The 22,207-nt window shown below is 51.3% G+C and overlaps 1 protein-coding gene across 1 annotated transcript; it reads right to left on the bottom strand.

The window, feature by feature from the left end:
- Window positions 1–322: 322 nt before the first annotated feature.
- Window positions 323–20,980, bottom strand: MATN1 (matrilin 1). The gene is made up of 8 exons (XM_064398315.1): window positions 20,719–20,980; window positions 16,610–16,956; window positions 11,878–12,100; window positions 8,181–8,306; window positions 7,517–7,930; window positions 5,196–5,348; window positions 2,946–3,026; window positions 323–1,480 (listed from the first exon to the last, which is right to left on the bottom strand). The coding sequence occupies exons 1-8, from the start codon at window positions 20,804–20,806 to the stop codon at window positions 1,431–1,433; spliced, it is 1,482 nt and encodes a 493-aa protein (XP_064254385.1). The 5' UTR covers window positions 20,807–20,980; the 3' UTR covers window positions 323–1,430.
- Window positions 20,981–22,207: the final 1,227 nt, after the last annotated feature.

The raw sequence follows: 22,207 nt of genomic DNA on the forward strand, positions 1-22,207 counted from the left end.
GTGAGGTTTGGCCATCAGGAGCTGCCTGCAGGCCTTGACTCAGGGCTTGACTCATCCCCTCATCTCCAGGAGTGAAAGGAATGATTTTTATTGTAAAAGAGGCTGTGTTTGGAGAGAAGGGTCTGCCTTTCTCTCTGGACCCATTTCTTCCCTTTCACAGAGATAAGAGGACATGACATGAGATGATTTCCTCCCACTAATGAGCCTTTGGGGAGGTGCTGTTGTCAGGCAACCTCCTCAGCACTCACACAAAGGATGACACTGGCTTCACAAATTTCCAGCAAACTTTTAATATTTCCCCAAAACCAAAACACATCTGCTCTGGTGATGCTTCTGAACAGGCCAAGTCGCCCTGAAAAGCTTTTCTCATGTAGTCTCAAGTATAAATATTTTGATACAAAAAATAAAACCCCATAAAGAAAACCATAAACCCCATAAACCTCCCCTAAGGCATCCGGCAGTGCCGTGGGGATCCACGGCCAGGTACAGCTGCAGGGACAGGCAGCCTGAGGTGCTCCCAGCCCCATTCCCAGGGAATCCGGGAGCAGCAGAGTCTGCAGGGTCTGGGGTGAGCCTGGGAGCTGCTCCGAGCTGTGGGGTGAGCCTGGGAGGGCGCAGGGACCGAGGCTCTGGTTCCAGGGCAGCTCCAGCAGCATTCCCGGGGTGGGGGATGGAGCGGAGCTCCAGCTGCGGGTGAGGGGCACATCTGACAGAGCTACAGAGGGTCCCTGAACCTGGTCAGGGTCACCCAGAGCAGGGCACATCTCCTGGCTGGTGGCACTCAGGGCCACAGAGGGTCCCCTGCATGTCACCCAGAGCAGGCTCAGCCCAGGCACTGGGACACTGCCACCATTCCCTGCTGGGAAAGCTGCTCCCATTCCAGTTCCACAGCTCGGGAGGAGCCCAGGCTCATCAGCCTGGCCCAGCCTGCCTGCAGAGCACGCTCAGGATCAGGACTAAACCTCACCTAATTACTGACAACAACCAGGAGCTCAGCTTTGGCCTTCACACCCAGCAGCTGAGGGTGAGTCCAAGTCACTCCGACTTTTAAATTAAATTATCTCATGCATAGAAACAAAAGCTGCAGCAGAGGATTCACAGAACTCATCATCAAGTACTCAGTAACACGTATATATATTAAGCTTTAAATAAAAAAATCTTTCAAGGTTTTTGTTTCTTTTTTTGAATATATGCACTCTATAGGATGCAACAAACTCAAGCCTGGTCTAACTCTCAGTCACACCCTGTGCTCTGCCCTTTATACAAAGTCTGCTCTACTGTAATAATTCTTCCTTTTAAACAAATGCAGGTAGCCTAGACCTTAATAAAAGCTGCCCAGAGCCCTGGGGCTGAGCTGCCCTCCCTGAAAAATGGAGCAGTTCTGGTTCTGTTACTTTGGGAAGGAGGTGAAAAACTGCTGGAATGGGGTTTTAGATGATCTTGTTCTCCAGGGCTTCGATTCTTTTGGCCACAGCTTCCAGTGAGGAGGAGTTAAGGAGGAAAATGGCAATTTTTCTGGGAATGTTGGGAGGGAGACTTTTTATGTGGGCACAGAGTGATGGGCCAAAGTTTTAACTAAAACAGGAGAGATTTAGATGGGATTTAGATGGGAAGGAATTATTCCCTGGCAGGGTGGGGAGGGGCTGGGCTGGAATTGCCAGAGCAGCTGTGGCTGCCCCTGGATCCCTGGCAGTGCTCAAGGCCAGGCTGGACATTGGGGCTGGGAGCACCTGGGACAGTGGGAGGTGTCCCTGCCATGGCAGGGGCGGAATGGGAGGAATTTTAAGGCCCTTTCCACCCAAACCACCCAATAATTCCCCAGTCCCAGGCTGCCAGCACAGGTAGGGATGGGAGCAGGAGCAGAGAGGATCTGTGCCCATCCCCTCTGGCGTTCCCAGAGCTCTCAGGCTGATGGAGCTCACCCCAGGAAGGAGCTGTCTGTGCTCACACATCCTCCCACTGCCACAGGCTCACTCCCAGAGGAGGAGGGAAAGGAGGGGCTGACAGAGCCCCTGACCCTGAGGAGAGGAGCAAGAGCTTTTCCTGGCATTCCAGAGCAATTTTCTGCTCTTCTCACTAATTCCTGTTGATGGTGTGCCTGGGTTAGCCACCCACCAGGTGGGAGCTGTGACTTCCCGTGACCTCTGCACCACACAGGTCACAGATCTCACCCAGCCTGGCTCCGGGAGGAGGAGCAGAGCTGTGCCACAGCAGGGCCCAGAATGTGTGAAGAAATCAGAGTGTTCCTTTTAAAATTAGATCCTTTCCTGTTCCTCAGTGGTGAGACATCTCCCCTGCCCTCGTGAGCCACCCCAAGGCTCCATGAATTCAGTTTTTCAGAAGTTCACAAGTTTGTTTAAATTTTTTTTTCTCTTTCTTCCACTTAGTGAAAGGCCCAGCATGGCAGAACTCGGTCCCACCAGGTGGGTTCTGATGGGATCCAACTCACCTGGCTGGAGATGCTTCCAGGGAACAGTTCCATCAGGATTTATCTCCCAGCACTGAGTTTTGGCCGGCTGGGAGAACCTGGGATGGGTGGATGTGTCCATCTGGATTATCCACACCACCCACCTACAGTCTGAGGTGCTCTGATGTCCCTCTGTCCCTGCAGTCCATGAAGAATTCGGGCAGTGTTGGATGTTTGCTCTGAAGGAACCCCCTGCCTCTCATTCCAGCTGCCTCAGGACCTGCAGCCCCATCTCCCCACAATCCCAGAAACCCAGAGCTTGGAAAAGCCCTCCAGGGACATCAAGTCCAACTTTTGACCAATCCCCACTTTGTCACCAGTCTGGAGCTCTGAGTGCCACATTTGACCCCCCAGGTGCCTCATTCCCACCTTTCTGAGCCCCATCCCTACTCCCTCTCCCAGGAACAGACCTTCCCCATGGTCCCTGTGGAAATCCCAGCCCAACCCACCCAATCCTGGCCAAACTTCCAAAGGATATGTTTCTGCTGCAAGGAATTGATGAGCTCTTCTACTTTGGTCTGGAACTTCACGATGGATTTGCACTCACATGGATCTTCCTCTGTGGGTCACAACAGCAAGAGGATGAGTGGCACAAAAAATTGATTTAATCAAAATCCCCGAGCCCAGTGAAACAGCAAAATTCTTATTTTCTATGTCAGAAATGGGAAGGAAAACAAAATATAATTATTTTTAATTATCTGATTGATCTCTTCTGGCTTTAAACTCAGATGAACAGAGAGTGTCACATTTTTCTGTTATTTCAGCCATGGGAAGATTTTCCTGGGTTTCCATCTCTCTGGAAACTCACTGAGCTCTGCTCCTGATGCTTCAGGTTTACCCTAAAATTGGAGTCTGACCAAATAAAACCAACCTCTGTCTCCCCAACAAGATCCAATAAAAACTGGAGGCACTGCTGCCATCAAGACTGGTTTGAGCTTTGCTTCAGTAACTCCAGTCCTTGAGGGGGTGGAACCATGAGCGTTAATCACTTTGCTAATTTATGTCACTAATTTACATCTGTTCTTCAAGGAAAATTAACTCAGACTAGAACAGAAAGAAAAAGATGACTGGGAAAGAAAGGGAGGGGTTACAAGGCCACTCTGAGCTAAGCAAGGGAGGAGTAAATAAAAGACAGAATTTTTTAAGGAAATGAATCACTTGCACCAAAACTCAACAGGTTTAAACCAGCCAGGTGTAACCTAAAGCTGGAGATTAACAGAAGATTTGAAGGCAGCTGTTGAGAGACACAAGCTGGCACTGGGAATGAAAAAAAATGCAAATATCTCCTTGCCTTCCTTTTATTTTTAATACTCAAATGTAAACATATTTACCCAAATTGATATTTTATAAACAAACATTTTTTCTGAAATTTACTTTTTTTTTTTGAAGGCTGAAGCTTAAATGTATTTGAATGATTTTCAAGTACAATTTGTTGGGCGTTTCATATAGATCCCATCCTCTTGTTCTTGGATTGATCCTAATTTCTTACTGAGACTTTTCAAAGAGTCTCTGCCTTGCAATCCTGGCTCTGCAGACATGGGGATTATCCCTCTCCAACTTCTCCAGGAGGAAAGGAAATCCCATCTTAAGGAACCTGGAGACAAATTCATCACTTGTGAAGAAAAAGAAGGGCAGAAAGGTGGAGGAAAAAGGAAGGAGAAGGGGATTTGGGAGAGGGGGACATGGCTCAGGTGTGGGGGTTGCTTTGCCTCAGGTAACCACCCAAAATATTGATGTCTCCTGGTCCTCCCATGTGTTCTGCCAGCTCCACATACTGGGATCAGGAGATTTTTATTACAACCACCTAAAAGGGCATTTTCATCCCTTTACTCCAGGCTGCAAATGCTGTGAGTGAACCCCTCCCTCCCCAATCCCCCTCCCACCAGCACAGATCTTCAGCTGCAGCTTCTGCAGGGGCATTTCCACCCCTCCAGTCCAGCCTTGAACACTGACTGAACCCCTCCATCCCAGCTGTGACAGATGAGCAGTGCCATGGGTGACTCTCACAATTAAAAGGCAAATATCCTGTATCTATGTCAGGAGAAGTTTTATAGATTTATAGTTATGTTTTACCCCCTTGTGTTGTTATCAGGGGTGCCCTGGGTTTGGGACATTTGGGAGGGTCACTCGTTACCATGGCAACAGCTGAGCCCCAGTCAAGGTGTCAGGCAGTGATCTCAGCACTGGGCAGGGAAGGAGGAGTCGATGGACAGAACTTTGGGAGGGACCAAAGGGTTAAAAGGGGAAACCCCCATGGTGTGGGTGAGCACATGGTGGTGAAATCCTCTGCTCCTGGTGCTGTAATATCGTCTCTATTCAGTCTGCTGTTGTGTTTTTGTTAAGGTTTTAATAAACATTTTAAAATTTTTGCAAGTATTATTTCTCACACCGGTCCTTTCCCACCAACACAGATTGAGGATCTGCAGCTTCTCCAAGAGCATTTCCATCCCTCCACTCCAGCCTTGACTGAACTCCTCCATCACCAATGCCTCTCACCAGCACAGATGTCCATCTACAGTTTCTCCGAGATCATTTTCATCCCTCTGCTCCATCCCAATCCCCTCTCACCAACACAGACTGACGATCTGCAGCTTCTCCAAGGGAGTTTTCATCTCTCCACTCCAGCCTTCAAACACTGGGACAAAACCCCTGGCTGTTTCTGGAGGGGCATTTTCCCCCCTCTGCTCCACCCTTCAGATGCTGTGGCTGAACCCCAGTCCCCTCTCACCAACACAGATCTTCATCTGCAGTTTCTTCCCAATCTTGCTGATGGTCCTGAAGTCGGCAGTGTAGAAATAATGCTCAGCCACGGGTTCTGAGGCGATCTCCCTCAGCTCGTCCTCCACGGCGTTGCCCACTCCCACGGCAAACATCCGAAATCCTGCCGGGAACGGGATCCTGTCAGTGGCACGGAGCTGGCATGGTGCCTCCCTGCCAGGCTGGACATCCTCGTCCACCCCCTGTGCCCCCAGGCCCCACACAGCTCCAGATCCTAACTGAGAATTACCCCCTCCACCCCCACTCTTCCAGACTCCTCTCAGCCAGGTCAAACAGGGTGAAAATAATTTTACAGGCAGAGATTTTATTAAAATTTACCAGACCATGGGCACTGTGGCCACAAGAATAAGGTTTTGGAGACGCTCCTTTCAGCCAGTTCAAACAGGGGCCAAAATATTTTTGCAGGTAGAGTTTAAGTAGAATTTCCCAGACAATGAAAACAAGAACGAGGCTTTGGAGATGCAAGAAAGGACAGGTGATGGTAACACCATCCCACTGATGTGAAAGTGATAATGTAGCAAAAGGGAACTGTGGGAGTTTCCAGAACAGGCTCAGCCACTGTTAATCAACCCCTGTTAATGAACCCCTGAGTGGCAAAGTCCCCCTGCAGTGGAGACCTGGGGTCAGCAGGTCTAAAACTGCATCCCCCACTGGGAGTTCAGAACTTTCCCAGGGATTGTCCTGCTCTGTCAAGAGATTGATCTGCATTAAACCTGTTTCTATTGAACTGAAATGCAATTTTCCCACTTTGGGTGGTATTAATTAGCCCTGATTCAAAATACTTGTCTCTACTTGTCCATGCCCAGGCACTGGAAATGTTTCCCTGCTCCCCTTTGTGCCTTTCTGTCTCTAGATATATCCAATATATGTTGTTTTCCCAAGGCTCAGCTCACTGAACAATTCTGCAGTCTGATTTTAAGCACTTGTTTATCCCACAGCAATAAGTCATGGACAGATAAGAGATTTCCTTGCAGGGACAAGAGAGGAGAGAGAGACAAGGCACAAAGTTTTATCACCAGGGAGAAATAAATTCTATAAATACACTTTATAAGAACCTTTTGTTTTATAAGAGCTGAACAGCCCCATAAGATGTCAGAGTGCTTTGTAAACATTGGTTTTTCACGAGCTCCCTGACCTTTCTGGTTATGTGCTGGTCCCGAGTCCCATCTAGTGGTGGAGAGTGAAGTTAAAAGGAAGGGAAGGATTCAGCAATTCCTGACTGAATTCCCAGGGGCTGGATCCATTTAACACAGGGGTGTCAGAGACTGGGAATGTGCTCAGCGGGTCAGCAGAGGGGCAGCTCTCAAGGCATTAATATTTCATGGGGCTCAGGCACAGGAATCCATCAGTGTGTGGCCACTGAGTGCTTTTCCTACAACAGCAGCCCAGGAAAGCTCCTTATTAATGTGCCTGGGGTTCCTCCTTAACCCACGTATGGGCTTTGTTTATTGTTTTATTGCTGGGCTTTGTTTATTGTTTTATTGCTTTTTCTTTGCCTTTTCCAGGCCTTGAGGCTGATGCAGCCGAGCCACACTTGGCCTTACAAATCCTGGGGTTTGTTTTCTTTGCCCCCGTGTGTCTCTGGTGCTGGCCTGGGCTTCCTGACCAACCCCAGACAAATCCCAGAGTGGGTAAGGGTTGGGTTAGGAGGGACCTTAAAGCTCCTCTTGCTCTGCCGTCTTCCACCATCCCAGGTTGCTCCAAGCCCTGTCCAACCCTAAAGGTGCTGAAACCGTCAAATTCTAAATTCTCCCTGCAGCTTCCTCCCACATTTGCGTGGAGCAATTAAACCTGGGTGCATCCTATTCCAGGGGGTGAAACTCTGCCCTGCCCATCCCATTCCAGGGGATAAAACTCCACCCTGTCCATTCCATTCCAGGGGGTAAATCTCCGTTCTGTCCATCACATTCCAGGGGGTAAATCTCCACCATGTCCATCCCATTCCAGGGGGTAAATCTCCATTCTGTCCATCCTGTTGCACAGGGTAAAACTCCATCCTATCCATCCCATTCCAAGGGCATGGAACTCCACCCTGGCCAGCAGAAACTCCTCCGAAAACAGAGAGGGGAACTAAAACCAGCTCTTGGCAAGCTAAGGTGCACCTGACGCCCAGACTGAGGTGTTCCAAGCTCTCTGTGAGCAAGGATAGTCAGGGAATACCTCCCCAGAATTACTGCATATAACCTGTGTATATCCTAAGAGACAGATCCAGAGAAAAAGTCCTGCCTGGGCCAAGGGAGAAAGAAGCCCCAGGGAGTTCAGGAGCCCTACCTGAGTCCTTGGCTTTCTTGGCAGCATCTGAGATATAATCCTGTGAGCGCCCATCAGTGAACACAATCCCCACCTTGGGGACCCCGGGCCGGGCTCCGTTGATGACGGAGAAGGAGCTGTCAACGAGGTACTTCAGAGCCTGGCCTGTCATGGTCCCCTTCTCCATGTAGGACATTTTCTTCACTGCTGCTTTGATGTCCTTCTTGCTCTTGAACTGCCCCAGGGGGAACTCCTGCCGGACAGAGCTGGAGTACTGCACCAGCCCGACCTGGGCCTGTTTGTCCGACACCTCCAGCGAATCCACGATTTGGTTGATGAATTTCTTCACCAGCTCGAAGTTCTCAGGCCTCACACTCTTGGAGCCATCAATGAGGAACACAAGATCCAGAGCAGACCCCAAGCCACCATTGCAAGCTGAGGGAAAACACGAGAAGAGGGCAGAACAAAACAGCAGCAAAGACCTCAGCAAATGATGTAGGAAAATAGAAACTTAATGCCATTTATGACTGAGGAAATGGGGTTAATGAATGAAAACCCAACAGGAGAGAACAGCAATGTTTTGAAATTGACTCTGGCTGGTAAGAGCAGAGTTTCCCTTTCTACCTTCTCTGACCAGAACGTCCCAGCGCTGTCACCACCATGCCCTCAGGGACCCCTCACGTACCAGTGCAGGTCTTGCCATCGCTGTTGAGGCTGAAGCCGTCCCTGCAGGCACACCTGTAGGCCGCCGGGGTGCTGACACACACCTGCTCGCAGTCGTGGTCCCCCGTGGCACACAGGTCAGACACCACTGCAAGGAGAGGAGGGGATGGCTTCAAGCAGGGGCCAGCTCTAGGCCTCCCCGCACACACCCAGCTCTGCACAGCCCCACACTGACCCCATAATTAAATCTGCTTTGCAGCGGGACACAGCTCATTGATCCTTGACAGTGGCTGAGGCATTGTCTTAGGTTGGAAATGGGGGTGTGTGCTCTGTCCCCATCTGTCAGAGCTGGGCAGTTCTCTGCTGTTCTTTGGGCAGTTTTCTTTCTCTCTCCCACAGCCAATCCTCCCTCCAGGAGATCTCTGCTCTTCATGGCCACTGAGTGTCCCTGCATGGCTGAGAAAATTCCAGCATCCCACTGGGAGATGCTGCGCCCAGGGCAGGAGCCAAGCATTCCTACCTGTATACAATCTGAGCCTGGAACAGCACAGCAGCCTTTGCCCACTGCATGCCCAGAGGAGCAGCTTTCTCCTGCCCTGCATTGCCAGAGGAAGAGCAGGCCCATCTCCAGCAGCCCTGGAGCTGCAGAGGAAAACTGCAGCCTTGTGCAGGATCCCTGCTCCAGCAGAAGCACAGCTGGCACTGCAGGAGGGCTGAGCCCCCATGGGATGGGGCTGTGCCACCACCCTGACCCACAGGGGCTCAGCGCCTCTTCTGACCCTGGCAGTGGTTGTTTGTACTATTGCTTTTGTATTTTAGTTTTCCTCATGAAGAACTGTTATTCCTGCTCCCATATATTTGTCTGAGAGTCCCTTAATTTCAAAATTACAATAATTCAGAAGGAGGGGGCTTACATTTTCTATTTCAAGGAAGGCTCCTGCCTTTCTTATCAAACACTTGGCTTTTCAAACCAAGCAGGCATAAAGACAAGGAAGAAATTCCCACAAGTCTCCCTGCTCCAAGGCACAGCCAGGACTGGAAATCCTCCCTATCCTGAGGGCAAACCCAGCTGGGTGTGGGGCAAATTCCAGCACATCTCAGTATGAAACTTTCCTGGGTGAGGTTTGGGTCCCAGTTGCCCCCAGGCTAGCCAGTACCCCATTTTTGCAGCTCTGCAGTACAGTTCTGAGCAGGGGGCTCAGCTGCCATTCCTGGACAGCATTCATGTGTGAACACACCTGGGATTCACCTCAGAGCTCTCCCTGCACGTGCAGCTCTCAGATCCCTGCTCTCCAAACCTTCCCGCTGCCCCTCCTGCCCTGGCTGTGGCTCCCGGGTTGCTGAGCAAAGAGCAGCTGAGTGGCAGCACCGGGACCCAGCGGTGCTGGGACGTGACAGCGCTGTCGCAGTGAGGATGGCAAATAAACTCCAGAGCAAACAGGGCTGGGGAGGCAAATTCAGTTACAAATGCCAGGGAAAAGTGTGCAGAAATATAGGCACTGGGCTGGAGCAAACTGATGGGAGGTGGAGCTGAGTCTTTCTGAGTTCAGTTTTGTTATTTTGAGCCATTTGTGTTCTGTTCTACTCATATTTTGTACATTTTTTTGGCCTTTCCACTTCCCGTGCCTGTGCCAGCACTGGTAGATTGTTCCAGCCCAGCTCGTTGGGAATTTTACTGCCCCTGGAGCTGCCTGTAGTTCAGTGCTGTGGTTAATCTCACCACAGGCTGGAGCACCAAGGGTTTCCCGTTTCTCCATGAATTTGCTGAGCACTGTGGGAAGCACTTTTCTTCCTTCCCACAAATCCTGTGCTGTGCCCGAGCAGGGGGTCTGGGTCCATCTCTGGGGTGGTTTAGGGCAGCTGCATGTGCAGAACACGATAACAGGGACTTGGGAATTACCCAGGGCTGTCCTCTGTTCCCTGCAGCAATCTCGAGTGCTTCCCTCAACTCCCAGGGCTTTTCCATGGGAATAGCTTTGCCATCTGCACAGGGAGGCACGGAAAGGGTTTTCCCCACAACTTGAAACCACATGGTGAGGCCTCGGCACCACTGCTGCCTCCTGATCCCAGGGCAGCCCATACAAACTCCCACAACATTCATGGCCTGGATTCCACTCCTCAAATTCTGTCTCTCTTCCTCCCTTTGTCTGAGGTGTTTGTTCCCTCTCCCATGAGCTGCTGCAGTGACACCTGATATTACCTGACTCATTCTGTGTTATCACCGGGGGATAATCCACGGCTCACTCTGTATCCCACATTTCCCTCCTTTCCTCAGAGGAGCCAATTTTCCATGACAAAAAGCTGCTCCCCTTCATCACTTTCAGTCTGGGAGCTGGACCAGGAGATTTTACACCTGTCAGAAACTGGGAGTTCTCCAGGCCCAGCCGTGTGTGTTTGGAGTTCCAGGTGGATCACACCTTTCAGGAAGTGTTGCCACACATTTTTCCTTCCAGGGAATGGCAGGGAGAGGCCCCTGGGCCTCTCCTGCTGACAGAAAATGGGGATTTTATTGCCCATTCCTGCTGCCTTGGGGCACATTTGGGAGCAATGAAACATTCCCAGTCCTTCAGCAGCTCCTGTAGGAGCAAAGCTGCATTTGGAGGGTGGTATTTTTGTAGGATTTGTAGGGTGCTGCTTGTAGGGTGCTGTTTGGAGGATGCTGTTTTTGTAGGATGAGGTTTGGAGGATGGTGATTTTATAGGATGGTGGTTTTATAGGATGCTGTTTGTAGGATGCTGTTTGGAGAGTGCTGTTTAGAGGGTGCTGTTTTTATACGATGGTGGTTTTAGGATGGTGTTTTCATAGGATGGTGTTTTTAGGATGCTCAGGCTCCTTTGATGTGCTCTGCAGAAGGAATTAGGTCCTGCTCCAGCCAGGAGAGACTCCTGCCCCACAAGGCTCCCAACCCCAGAAGGAGCATCAGGCAAAGGCAGCTCAGCCTCTGACAGGAACTGGGACCATCCCAGTTGAACTGGGAATTCTGGAGGCAATGCTGGCTGGGGGAATTACAAAACAAATTCTCTCCACTGCCCCAAAAAGGGGCATGATTTCAGTGTGCTAAAACCCTCTTTCCCAGGTTGTTTTCCACACTCCAGGAGTGTGTGGGTCATATTTACAAACTCTCCAGTGCCAGTGAAATCTGGAGATTTCTTTAACCAAAACCTTAAATGCTCTGGACAAAATACTGCAGTTCTGGAAAGGCAACTTCAAGGAGCCCCTGTGTCCCACAGGGCTCTGAACCTGCAGGGCTTGGAGCAAGGAATCAGAGGGGTGAAGGGTGGTCCCAGGGAAAGGTTCCATGGGAAAGGCTGGAGAAGGACTTTGGAAAAGGGTCTGGAGAGACAGGACACAGGGAATGGCTGCCACTGCCAGAGGGCAGGGCTGGATGGGACCTTGGGAATGAGGAATTGTTCCCTGGGAGGGTGGGGAGGGGCTGGGCTGGAATTGCCAGAGCAGCTGTGGCTGCCCCTGGATCCCTGGCAGTGCCCAAGGCCAGGCTGGACAATGGGGCTGGGAGCACCTGGGACAGTGGGAGGTGTCCCTGCCATGGAAGGTGTCCTTGCCCATTGAAGGTGGTGGGCTGGGATGAGCTTTCCAATCCCTTCCCACCCAAAGCATTCCAGGATTCTCTGCAGAGCCTTAAGGTCCTTCCCACCCAAACCCATTCCCAGTTCCTGGCTGGCAGCCCTGCAGCCCCAGGCTGGGAACCCAGGACTCACCACAGAAAGCCTCCTGGAACTTGTGGGTCAGCTTCTCGATGACGCTGTAGCTCTCCACGTAGTCCACGTGCTCGTCCAGGGGCTCGCTGGCCATCTGCCTCAGCGTGCCCATGTCCACCCTGCCCACGCCGATGGCGAAGATCTCGATGCCTGCGGCCCTGGCCCGGGCAGACACGTCCTGCACCCCGTCCTGGGGCCGGCCGTCGGTCACCACGATGGCCACCTGCAGCGGGGAGGGACAGCCTGGGTGGGGATTGGGATCCTCCTTCATATTCCCAGAATGTTGGTGGGACAGGCTGGGGTAGGAGGGAAGGGTGTGCGTTTCTACAATTAAGGGAAAAGGGAATCCCACCAGCTTTTCCCATTCTTTGGAGATCACACCAACCATGTTTTTTTGAGTTGGAATTAGTTTCTTTCTGAGCTGGAAAAGTTAAACTGCCATGGATTGATGGTTTCACCAAGGGACAACTGCCAGGGATCAATGGCTTCACCAGTGGACAACTGCCAAGGCTTGATGGCTTCACTAAAGGACGACTGACAAGGATACATGGCTTCACCAAGGGACAACTGCCGGGGATCGATTGCTTCACCAAGGGACAACTGGTGCATCCCCCTCTAAGGAAACTAAATTAAAATTTATGTTTTAATTTAAACAAACTCGAGCTCAAGCCAAACTGAAGATCTTCAGGGACACTCAGGAGAAGCCCATCTGAGTGTGGGGCGTCACAGCATCTCAGGAAATGCCATGGAAATGTGAGATGAAGGCTTCATCCCATTTACGGGTGGAGGAGCTGGAGCTGGATGGAACTGGAACCTTCTCCATGGAGAGAGAGGGAGGGGCCTGAGGACACACTGTGTGTCAGGGCCTGCCAGGATTTGTGATTCTCTGTTCCAAAATAAACAGCAGGGATTAAACCCCGCCCCTGCTAACCCCAGCATTAAAGTGGCAGCTGGTTTAAATGGGAATGGGATTTCAGCTTGGATTAAACAGTGCCCCTAACCAGCTAAAAGCTTCCCAGAGTCCTGCTCCGGGTTTGTCCCTTTTCATCTTTATTTTTCTTCTGAAAGAGACTTTGTCACAAGACCTGAATTCTTGCTCTTTGCCAATTCTTCTGCCCCTGCCACTTTTCCTTACCACTGATTTATTGTGACACCACTGCCAACTCCAAAGGACTGGCTTGGGCTGAAATAAAGAATGGGGAAGGAGATTCCCCTCTGGAAAAAACAGGAGAAACAGGAAAAACGTGGGGCTTTGCAGTCTCATTTCAGCTGTTTATCTACACTTCCCAAGGGCTGCACAATGAAAAATTCCCAGGAGCATCATAATTCCGCAACTGGTGCTTTCACGGGGGAAAAAATAAACAAATTCAAGCTTTGCTTTTCTAGCGTGGCAAAAATAAGGCAAAGCAGCACCTGTGGCAGGTGTGGGGGTGTAATGTGGGGGAAAGGGGTGTGCCCAAGGAGCTCCGGGGTTTTCCTGGGGCGGGAGAGGATCCATCCATGCAGTGGAGCCTTTTGCCAGGAGAGAGAGCCCTCGGCTCAGCCTCCGCTCCAGCCGGGCTGCTCCGCCTGAGCAGCGCCGGGGGCTGCCGAGGAGAGCAGGAGAGCGCCCAGAGCCCGGCTGGCAGGAGCGAGGGAGTCATCAAATCAGGGGGCACAGGAGATATCTGATATGGGAATGAGGAGTTATCAAATCAGGGAATGAGGAGTCATCAAATCAGGGGGCACAGGAGATATCTGATACGGCAATGAGGAGTTATCAAATCAGGGATCAGAGGGGTTATCAAATATGGGAATGAGAGGAGTTATCAAATCAGGGAATGAGGAGTCATCAAATCAGGGATCAGAGGAGATATCAAATCAGGAATCAGAGGAGTTATCAAATGAGGGATCAGAGGAGTCATCAAATCAGGAATCACAGGCATTTATCAAATCAAGGAACAGAGGCGTTATCAAATCAGATACCAAACCCTGCCTGCAGGTCCTGTCAGCAGCTGTGTTTCCTCCTGCAATTTTCTTCCTAAATCAAGAAATTCTCCAGGCTTTATCAGCTCCTCTCCATCTTCAGCTAAGCCCAAGCCCAAAAAACCCAAGCCCAGATAAACTCCAGATGGGGTGGGGCTGCAGCATCCACACCTGGATGTAATGGAAATATCCTCATAATGCCTCTGAGTGGAAATCTGCCATAAAGGACTCAAAATCCACATTGTTTTCTGCTCTGCTTGGAGAAAACAAAATTTCTGGATACAGAGTCAGGGTTGGGCATTAATCAGAGAACCCATGGGGAAAATGAATGTAACAGTGAGAGGAAGCTAGGGGACCTGTCTGTGATAGCCTGACAGAAAGAGTGTAAAAATATCTCTTAATATCACATTTGGTTAGCCCAATCATCAAGAAACCCTGTTTTTTTCCCGTAGGATTCCAACCATAGATATTTTCCGTGCATCCAGCCTGAGTGAATGTGAAAAAATGTATGGTTTTGCTATTATTATTTTCAAACCCACCTCCAAATTATTTGCAGTCTAAGGATCTCTGTAATTCCCTGCCATTGAAAAAGCTGTCCTGGTGTGTGCCTGGTTTGGGAAAGGCTTGGAGGGAAGGAGCAGCCTCTGGGTCCTGGGGAGGCTGGCACTACTCAGCCATGTGATGGGAATTATGAAAAGGTGAAGCTTCTGCTGCCTCTAACAGCTGAATTTTGCCCTGATCCTCAGTTTTACCCTGGTAAAACTCAGAAATTTTACTTTTCAAGGTCAAACCTTTTGCTCGTTTAACCAGCAGCTTTCTCTATGAATTCCTGACATTCTGGATCCCTCATCCTTCTGTCAGACAGAAATCCCACGTGTTCTGAAACAATTTATTCCTGGTTATCTCAGACACCCGAGCATTCCTGAGCATTCCCAGGTATTCTCAGCCCGGGCTGGCATTTCCCGGCAATCCCGCAGCTAATGAGGGAGCGATGGCTCATTATCCCCGGGGAACGTGATGTTCCAGCAGCGCTCCAAGAAGAATCAGGCAGGAAGCTGCATAAAGCCCTGGATTTGCTCAGAAAATTTGCCAATTTATTTGTTGTTCTTCCCTAAAAAATAAGGTGGAAGTAATTGGGCTCCCCGCAGGTTTTGAGGAAGGTGGGAGCAGGTTTTTCTCGGAGCTCCTCCAGAAACAAATTGTGCTTTTCCCTGCCCGGGGGTGACTTTTGCTGCACAAAGCAAGAGCAAAGCACCGTGTGATGTTTTGGGTTGTTGACAACCAGATTTGCGCGAGGATTTGTTGGATTTCTGCTGTGGGAAGGAGCAAGGACCGTGTCCCGTGTTTCTGGAAGCTTCACCTCCCTAAATCCCTGTATGACCTGTTCCTCCTCCCAGGCAGGGGATGGGGTCACCCTGAGCAGAAAGGAAAAGCTGGTTGGACTTCAAGGCAGAGGGAAAAAGAAAAAAAAAAAGAAAAACAAAACAAAACAAAACAAAACAAAAAACCCACAAAAAACCAAGGAACCAAGAACACAAAGGGTTGTGGAGTTTTCCACCTTGGGGAGATTGAAAAGCAACCTGGGCATGGTCCTGGGCAGTCCCACTGGAGCTCAGGTTCAGCTCCAGGATACCTCCTGACCTCCTTCTGTGATTCTGTGTCTTGGACCAGCTCCGGAGTGGAAGGGAAGAAGGAAAACAAGGAGTGATTTCCTTTCCCCCCCCCACCCCCCCTTTTTTTTTGTTGCCTCAGATAAATAATTCCAAAGCTCACTGCTCCCAGCTCTTCCAGCTGTCCAGGAAAGGCTTCAGGGAGACACTGGAAATCCAGGACAGTTTGTTCCACACAACCAGAGGTGACAGGGAACAGCAAGGCTTGGGGGAGCTGTCTGGCAGCAGGAAAAGAGTGCATGAGGAGAGGGATATTGAATGGTGTGGAAGAGATTCCGGAGATGAGGATCCAGCAATTCATAGACAGCTCAGTGGAAATGTCTCTCCAATCTGCAGGAGTGGCCAATGCTGTGTGCAATTGTCAGACTGCATTTAGAACAAAAACTGAGACTAAGACTGACTATGTTATAATGAGCTTTGTATTTTCTTTTGCTAAGCCCCAAAGATGAGCTTCTTTTTCAAGAAGAATTGAGATGTTTGAAGCTCACAGAGATTTTTCAAGAACTGAGAGATTTGAAGCTCCCAGAAGTTTTCAAGAACTGAAAGGTTTGAACTTCCCAGAGGATTCCAAGCAGAATTGAGAGGTTTGAATCTCTTGAAGGTTTCCAAGAATTGAGAGATTTGAACCTCTAGGAAGTTTCCAATAATTGAGAAGTTTCAACCTCCCAGAGATTTCCTAAAAGAGTTGAGAGGTTTGAACTTCCCAGAGGCTTCCAAGAATTGAGAGGTTTCAACCTTCCAGAGGTTTGCAAGAAGAACTGAGAGGTCTGAACCTCCCAGATGTTTCCAAGAAGAGTTGAGATGTTTGAACCTCACAGAGGTCTTCAAGAATTGAGAGGTTTGAACCTCTCAGAGGTTTCCAAGAATTGAGAGATGTGCACCTCCCAGAGGTTTCCAAGAAGAATTGAGAGGTTTTAACTTCCTGGAGGTTTTCAGACCTCCAGTTTGCACCTCCCAGAGGTTTTCCACCTGTGACAATCAACCCCAAGTTGTTCACACACAACCAAATCCTAGGAAAAAAAATCACCTTTCTGCTTTTCCCAACCACTCCACGATGAGTCCCAAGCGAGGAGCTGGAGGAACCAGCCCCTTTTTACCTTTTTGAAGTTGGGCGCGCTGCCCCTGCCACCCTCGGCGGCGCTGAAGGCGCGGCTGATGGCGAACTGGATGGCCAGGCCCGTCATGGTGCCCGTGGAGAGGGGCTGGATCCTGCGCACGGCCTGCAGCAGCGCCGCCTTGCTCTGGGGGCCCTGCAGGGACAGCTCGCTCCGCACAGCGCTGGCGTAGTTGATGATGCCCACGCGGGTGGCGTTGGGGCCCACGTCCAGCGCCTCGATCACGCGCGACACGAACACCTTGATCTTCTCGAACTCGTGCGGCCGCACGCTGCGCGAGCTGTCGATGATGAACACCAGGTCCGTGGGCTTGGTCCTGCACAGGGTGCCTGGGGACAGCAGAGGGGAAATCAAGGGGAAAGTGTCCTGGGAGGGAGAGAACGGTGCTGGTAAAGCAGCACTGGGTGGGAGGAGCGGCAGGTGTTGGTGCTTTCTCTGTTTCACAGCTTTAACTGAACACTTTAAATGTTCTTTGTGCTTTTCTAGGAAAGCACCTTTAGGAAAGCAGAGTTCCTAGGGGATGACATGGACTTGTGGTGAGCAGGGAGTCCCTTGTCACCCCCGGACAAGGGTGTCCCTTGTCTCTGAGGAAATCTCATCCCCCTAGGGCAGCACAGAGAGAAGGAGGGAGGGATAAATGTATGGAATGACAGCATGGAGAGAGGGAGGGAGGGAAAGACAGAGAGGGATAAAGGGAGGGAGGGAGGGAGGGAGGGAGGGAGGGAAGGAAGGAAGGAAGGAAGGAAGGAAGGAAGGAAGGAAGGAAGGAAGGAAGGAAGGAAGGAAGGAAGGAAGGAAGGAAGGAAGGAAGGAAGGAAGGAAGGAAGGAAGGAAGGAAGGAAGGAAGGAAGGAAGGAAGGAAGGAAGGAAGGAAGGAAGGAAGGAAGGAAGGAAGGAAGGAAGGAAGGAAGGAAGGAAGGAAGGAAGGAAGGAAGGAAGGAAGGAAGGAAGGAAGGAAGGAAGGAAGGAAGGAAGGAAGGAAGGAAGGAAGGAAGGAAGGAAGGAAGGAAGGAAGGAAGGAAGGAAGGAAGGAAGGAAGGATCTGTTGAATATCAGCACTGAGGGAAGGAAGGAGGGAAGATGGAAGGGAAGAAGGGATAAAGTGATAAAGCTTTGGACTGAGACCTGAGCTTCATTTCTGCATCCAGAAAAGTCTGGAAAGGGATTACTGCACCTCAGACCTGGATAACCAATCCCCACAGATATCAGTTTATGGGAATGGGACCAGAACCAGGCACAACAGTCAGCAATCAGCTGGGATTGGAACAACATTCCCAGGCTAAGGGTTAACATTCCCAGCACAACAGGAGCCAGACCCCTGTTTCCCAGTGATGGCACCAATAATAAACCCCAGTAACAGCACAGAGCTGGTTCACATCTGTCAGGGTGAAAAAACAGAGAAATCTGGAATGCATAATTGATAATTAATAATAGATAATTAATTCTACAGCCCCACAAATACCCATAGTGAAAAGGAGAGGCTATCAGGAGGCATGAGCAATGCAACAAACTGAATAAATTTTTATCATTATTATTATTTTAATTTCTCACTTTCATGCTATTTTCCATCTTCATTTTCAGCTGTGGCAAGACATAAAAAAAAAGCCTGGTGTTTTTTTTTGATTTCCTCAATGAATGGCCCCATTTTCCCCAGCAGATCTATGGCATCCTGTTCTTTTTAATTTTTTTCTCCTCATTTAGCCTGTCTCTGTCAAGTGCTCTGCTAATATTTGAGTTCTGCAGGGCCCAGGGAGTTCCTGTCATAAAGGAGATTTCTGTGGACAGATTTTTAAATGAGAGCTTTTGGGCCAACCAATCTGCTCCAAATGATGGCATAAATATTACAGCTGGTCCTCAGTGTGAGATCTAATGGGGCTTTCAGTCTTTGAGGCAGATAAAAATAAATACTCTGTGATGGATCTGTAAAGGAAATAATCAGGTTTGTTTCCTGAGAGGCATCAAGGCTGAATCTGCTCCAGAAAGGTCTGGGAAAGTGGGAACAAAGCAGGCAGTGGTCACTTTGCCAGGAGCTCTAATTCCCACTAAAATCCAATCTAACATTTCCCCATATGGATGAATTTCCTTTTTCCCCCCATAATTCATTGCAGAGGAAGGAAAACTCCCAGGGAGATCCATCTGCAGCACTGGAAATCCCTCTTCCAGGGGTGCCCAGTTTACAGGTGAGAAATGAAGGTCCAGGGAAAGTCTCAATTAATTCCTCCAGAAATAAAGCACAAATCCCCCTTTGTGCTGATGAATCATCCCTGGATTTAGTGACAAACGAAGCAGGAAAAGTTATTTTATTTCCCTAAGAACAGCTGGAGCCAATAGAAATTTTGAAGTCTTTCTATTTTATTTATTTCTGCTCTGTGATTTGGCCCTAAATAACATTTTCAAGCTCTTTTTATGAGAGTGGAGTTTATTTCAGAGAAGGAAAGTGTAAAGAAGGGATAACAGGAGGGAGATTTTTGGGATTTCAGCCACAGTCAGAGTCTGCAGGACAGGCCCATTCTCTCCAGGAGGTGACAGTCACTTGCTCTGATTGACCCCTTGACTCAGCATAGTTTAGTTAAAACTGGAATTAAACCAGAAATAAAATCTTACTTTATATTTACAAATATCCACCTTAGGAATTATTAGGGAATAGCTGAATTAATGCCCTGACTTAGCAGAAAATTCTCTCAGGGCATCTTTGCCATATCCATTAAAGCACTGGAAGAACAGAGCAGTAACCCAGGACTAAAAGGGGTTTATTTTAGAGAGTTGACTGCTCACAGCACGGCTCAGCTCAGCTGCTGCTCTCTTTCCTGACTTTGCACAGCAAAGAGAACCATCTTTTCCCAAATTCCTGAGGAAAAAGGACTCAGTTTTTCTGAGATCCCCTCTCCCTCAGCCCCAGGTGCCTCTGCAGTCACTGTCACACCTGCACAGCTCAGGCTGCCCGTGGCTGTGGGCGAGGCATCTTCATCACACTGGCCAAATATTTTGAATTCCCACAAGTCTGGCCTTGCAGTGGAGTTTGCCTCTCCTGTAGTGATTTCTGGAGAAATCCAGAAATTCTTGGGCTGCCTGGAGCCCGGGGAAGAGCAGAGATGCTCCTGAGGATCAGACCCTTCCTTCCCTGCTTGTCCAGCCCTGACCTGGGTATCCAGTCCTTCCCTGCATGTCCAGCTCTGCCCTGAGTGTCCGTCCTTTCCCTGCATGTCCATCTCTTCCCTGGGTGTCCATCCCTGCCCTGGGTGTCCATCCCTGCCCCAGGTGTCCATCCCTCTCCCAGGTGTCCATCCCTGCCCCAGGTGTCGTTCCCTTCTCTGGGTGTCCATCCCTGCCCTGGGTGTCCATCCTTGTCCCAGGTGTCCATCCCTTCCCTGGGTGTCCATCCTTGCCCAGGTGTCCATCCCTGCCCCAGGTGTCCTTCCCTTCCCCGGGTGTCCATCCTTGCCCCGGGTGTCATTCCCTTCTCTGGGTGTCCATCCCTGCCCTGGGTGTCCATCCTTGTCCCAGGTGTCCATCCCTTCCCAGGGTGTCCATCCTTGCCCAGGTGTCCATCCTTGCCCCAGGTGTCCATCTCTTCCCCGGGTGTCCAGCCCTGCCCTGGGTGTCCAGCCCTTGCTGACACTCATTCCAGGCTGGGGTTTAGAGCCCGTGCAAGCTGCAGAGCAAGCAGTTCACCTGCTCTTGGCTGCCCTACTGCCCACCTGGGAAGCCAAACAGAGCTGGATTTCTCTCAGGATCGGATGAAGGAAAGCAAGGAAAGTCCCGTTCCCTGCAACCCGACCCAGACCTCCTGCTCGGGAGGTGACGCCGGTGCCAGCCAGTTCCTGCTCCAGCCCCTGTGGAGCTGGAGAGGGGAGGGAGGGCAGAGCCCTTGTCCCACCTGGGCCTCCTCCAGCCCCAAGGGGTGACCCGGGGCCACCCGTGCCGTCCCCTCCGGAGCCATCCCAGCGCCAGGTCCCGCTGCCTCGGGGACACAGCTCCTGCACTTCCCTGGCTGTTGCCGGGCATTCCCTCCCTTTCCCCTTCCCAGCGGCAGGCCGGAGGCACAGAGGGACCCCCAGCCCCCCAGCCCCCAGCCCCCGGTCCCCACTCACCGCGGGGCTGCGGCGGGGCCCCGCAGGCGCCCGGGCTGTGCAGGAGCAGCAGCAGCGAGAGCAGCAGGACACAGCAAATCCTGGCCATGGCTGAGCCGGGCTGGGAGTGCGGGGCAGAGCGCTGGCCCCGGGTATTAACCTGCCCTTCTGCGGAGGCTCCGAGCCAGCCCCTGACACGGCGGGGCCGGGGGGGCAGCGATGGGGGAGAGGGGCAGGAAGAAGGAGCAGGAGGAGATGCTGCTCCAGGGTGGGGAGGGGGCGATGCCCAGCCCTGCCCTGCCCCCGGGGCCCCCAGCCCCCCACAATGGCCCCATTGCTGCCGAGGGCAGCTCTGGGGGAGCGGGGGAAGGTGGGAATGCGGGGCTGGAACAGTGGCACCACTGAGAGCAGCCCGGGGTGGGGCTGTCCGCCCGCCGCGGCTGCCGCCGGGCTGGGGCAGCAGGGGGGACAGCGAGGGGACAGCGACAGCGTCACAGGGTCCCCTCTCAGTCCCCGCTGTGCCAAGGGCACGACAGCATCCTGTGGGACCAGGGGTTTGCTCAGAGCTGCAGCGGACAGAGGCGCAGGAAAGCAGCAGGGCTCGGGGTGCCAGGCTCGTGTCCTTCCCCTGGCACAGCCCAGCGAGGGGACAGCGGCAGCGTCACACGGGTCCCCTCTCAGTCCCCGCTGTGCCAAGGGCAGGGCTGGAGATCCCTTTGGGATTCCTGCTTTGGGGGAAGGCTCAGAGCAGCGGCGGACAGAGGCTCAGGAAAGCAGAGGGATGGGGGTGCCAGGCTCGTGTCCTTCCCCTGCAGAGCCCCGGGAGGGGACAGCGCCAGCGTCTCATGTGTCCCCTCTCAGTCCCACCTGCGCCAAGCCCAGGACAGCATCCTGTGGGACCAGGGGCTTTGCTGCCCTCAGAGCAGCAGAGGAGGGTTTGGGAGCACGGGTGACAATCCGGGATGCAGAAGAATTTTCCTGCAGGGAACAGGCGCTGCTCTGTGTGGCTGAGCCCCTGTGAGCAGAGCGGCTCCAGAGCTCAAAGCAAATGAACAGGAGAGGCTGGGGACGGACAGACAGACAGCTGCGGGCTTTGACTGAGCTGGCAGTGCAGCGTTCAGCTCCGCACACACGAGGGAGATGCAGCTCCTGCCAGAAACCAACAGTCTCAATCAGCCTCCAAGGCTGAGGGTGCTGCAAATGAGGCGAAATTTCCTTTGTGGAGGAGCAGCAGGGAGATTTGGTAGCGGGGGAAGAGAGATTTAATGATGGCTTTGTCACAAAGCAGTGCATCTTTTCCTGTTTTTTTAACGACTGTTTTACACTGCTGTCACTTGATTAAAGCCCTGCTTCTCGCATGGATTGGGTTCTGCTCACCTTTTCCAGCAGCACATCTTGGATCCCTCATCCATTTAATCTGCATTGTGTGAGTGCAGGGCCATGTAAAGTACCTTTAACTCAAAGCACACTTTCTCTTCCCTTATCCGGAGTCTCTCTTTCCTTCAAAAGC

The sequence above is a fragment of the Passer domesticus genome, chromosome 24 (genome assembly GCF_036417665.1).
Source record: "Passer domesticus isolate bPasDom1 chromosome 24, bPasDom1.hap1, whole genome shotgun sequence".
In the NCBI taxonomy this organism is placed as follows: domain Eukaryota; kingdom Metazoa; phylum Chordata; class Aves; order Passeriformes; family Passeridae; genus Passer; species Passer domesticus.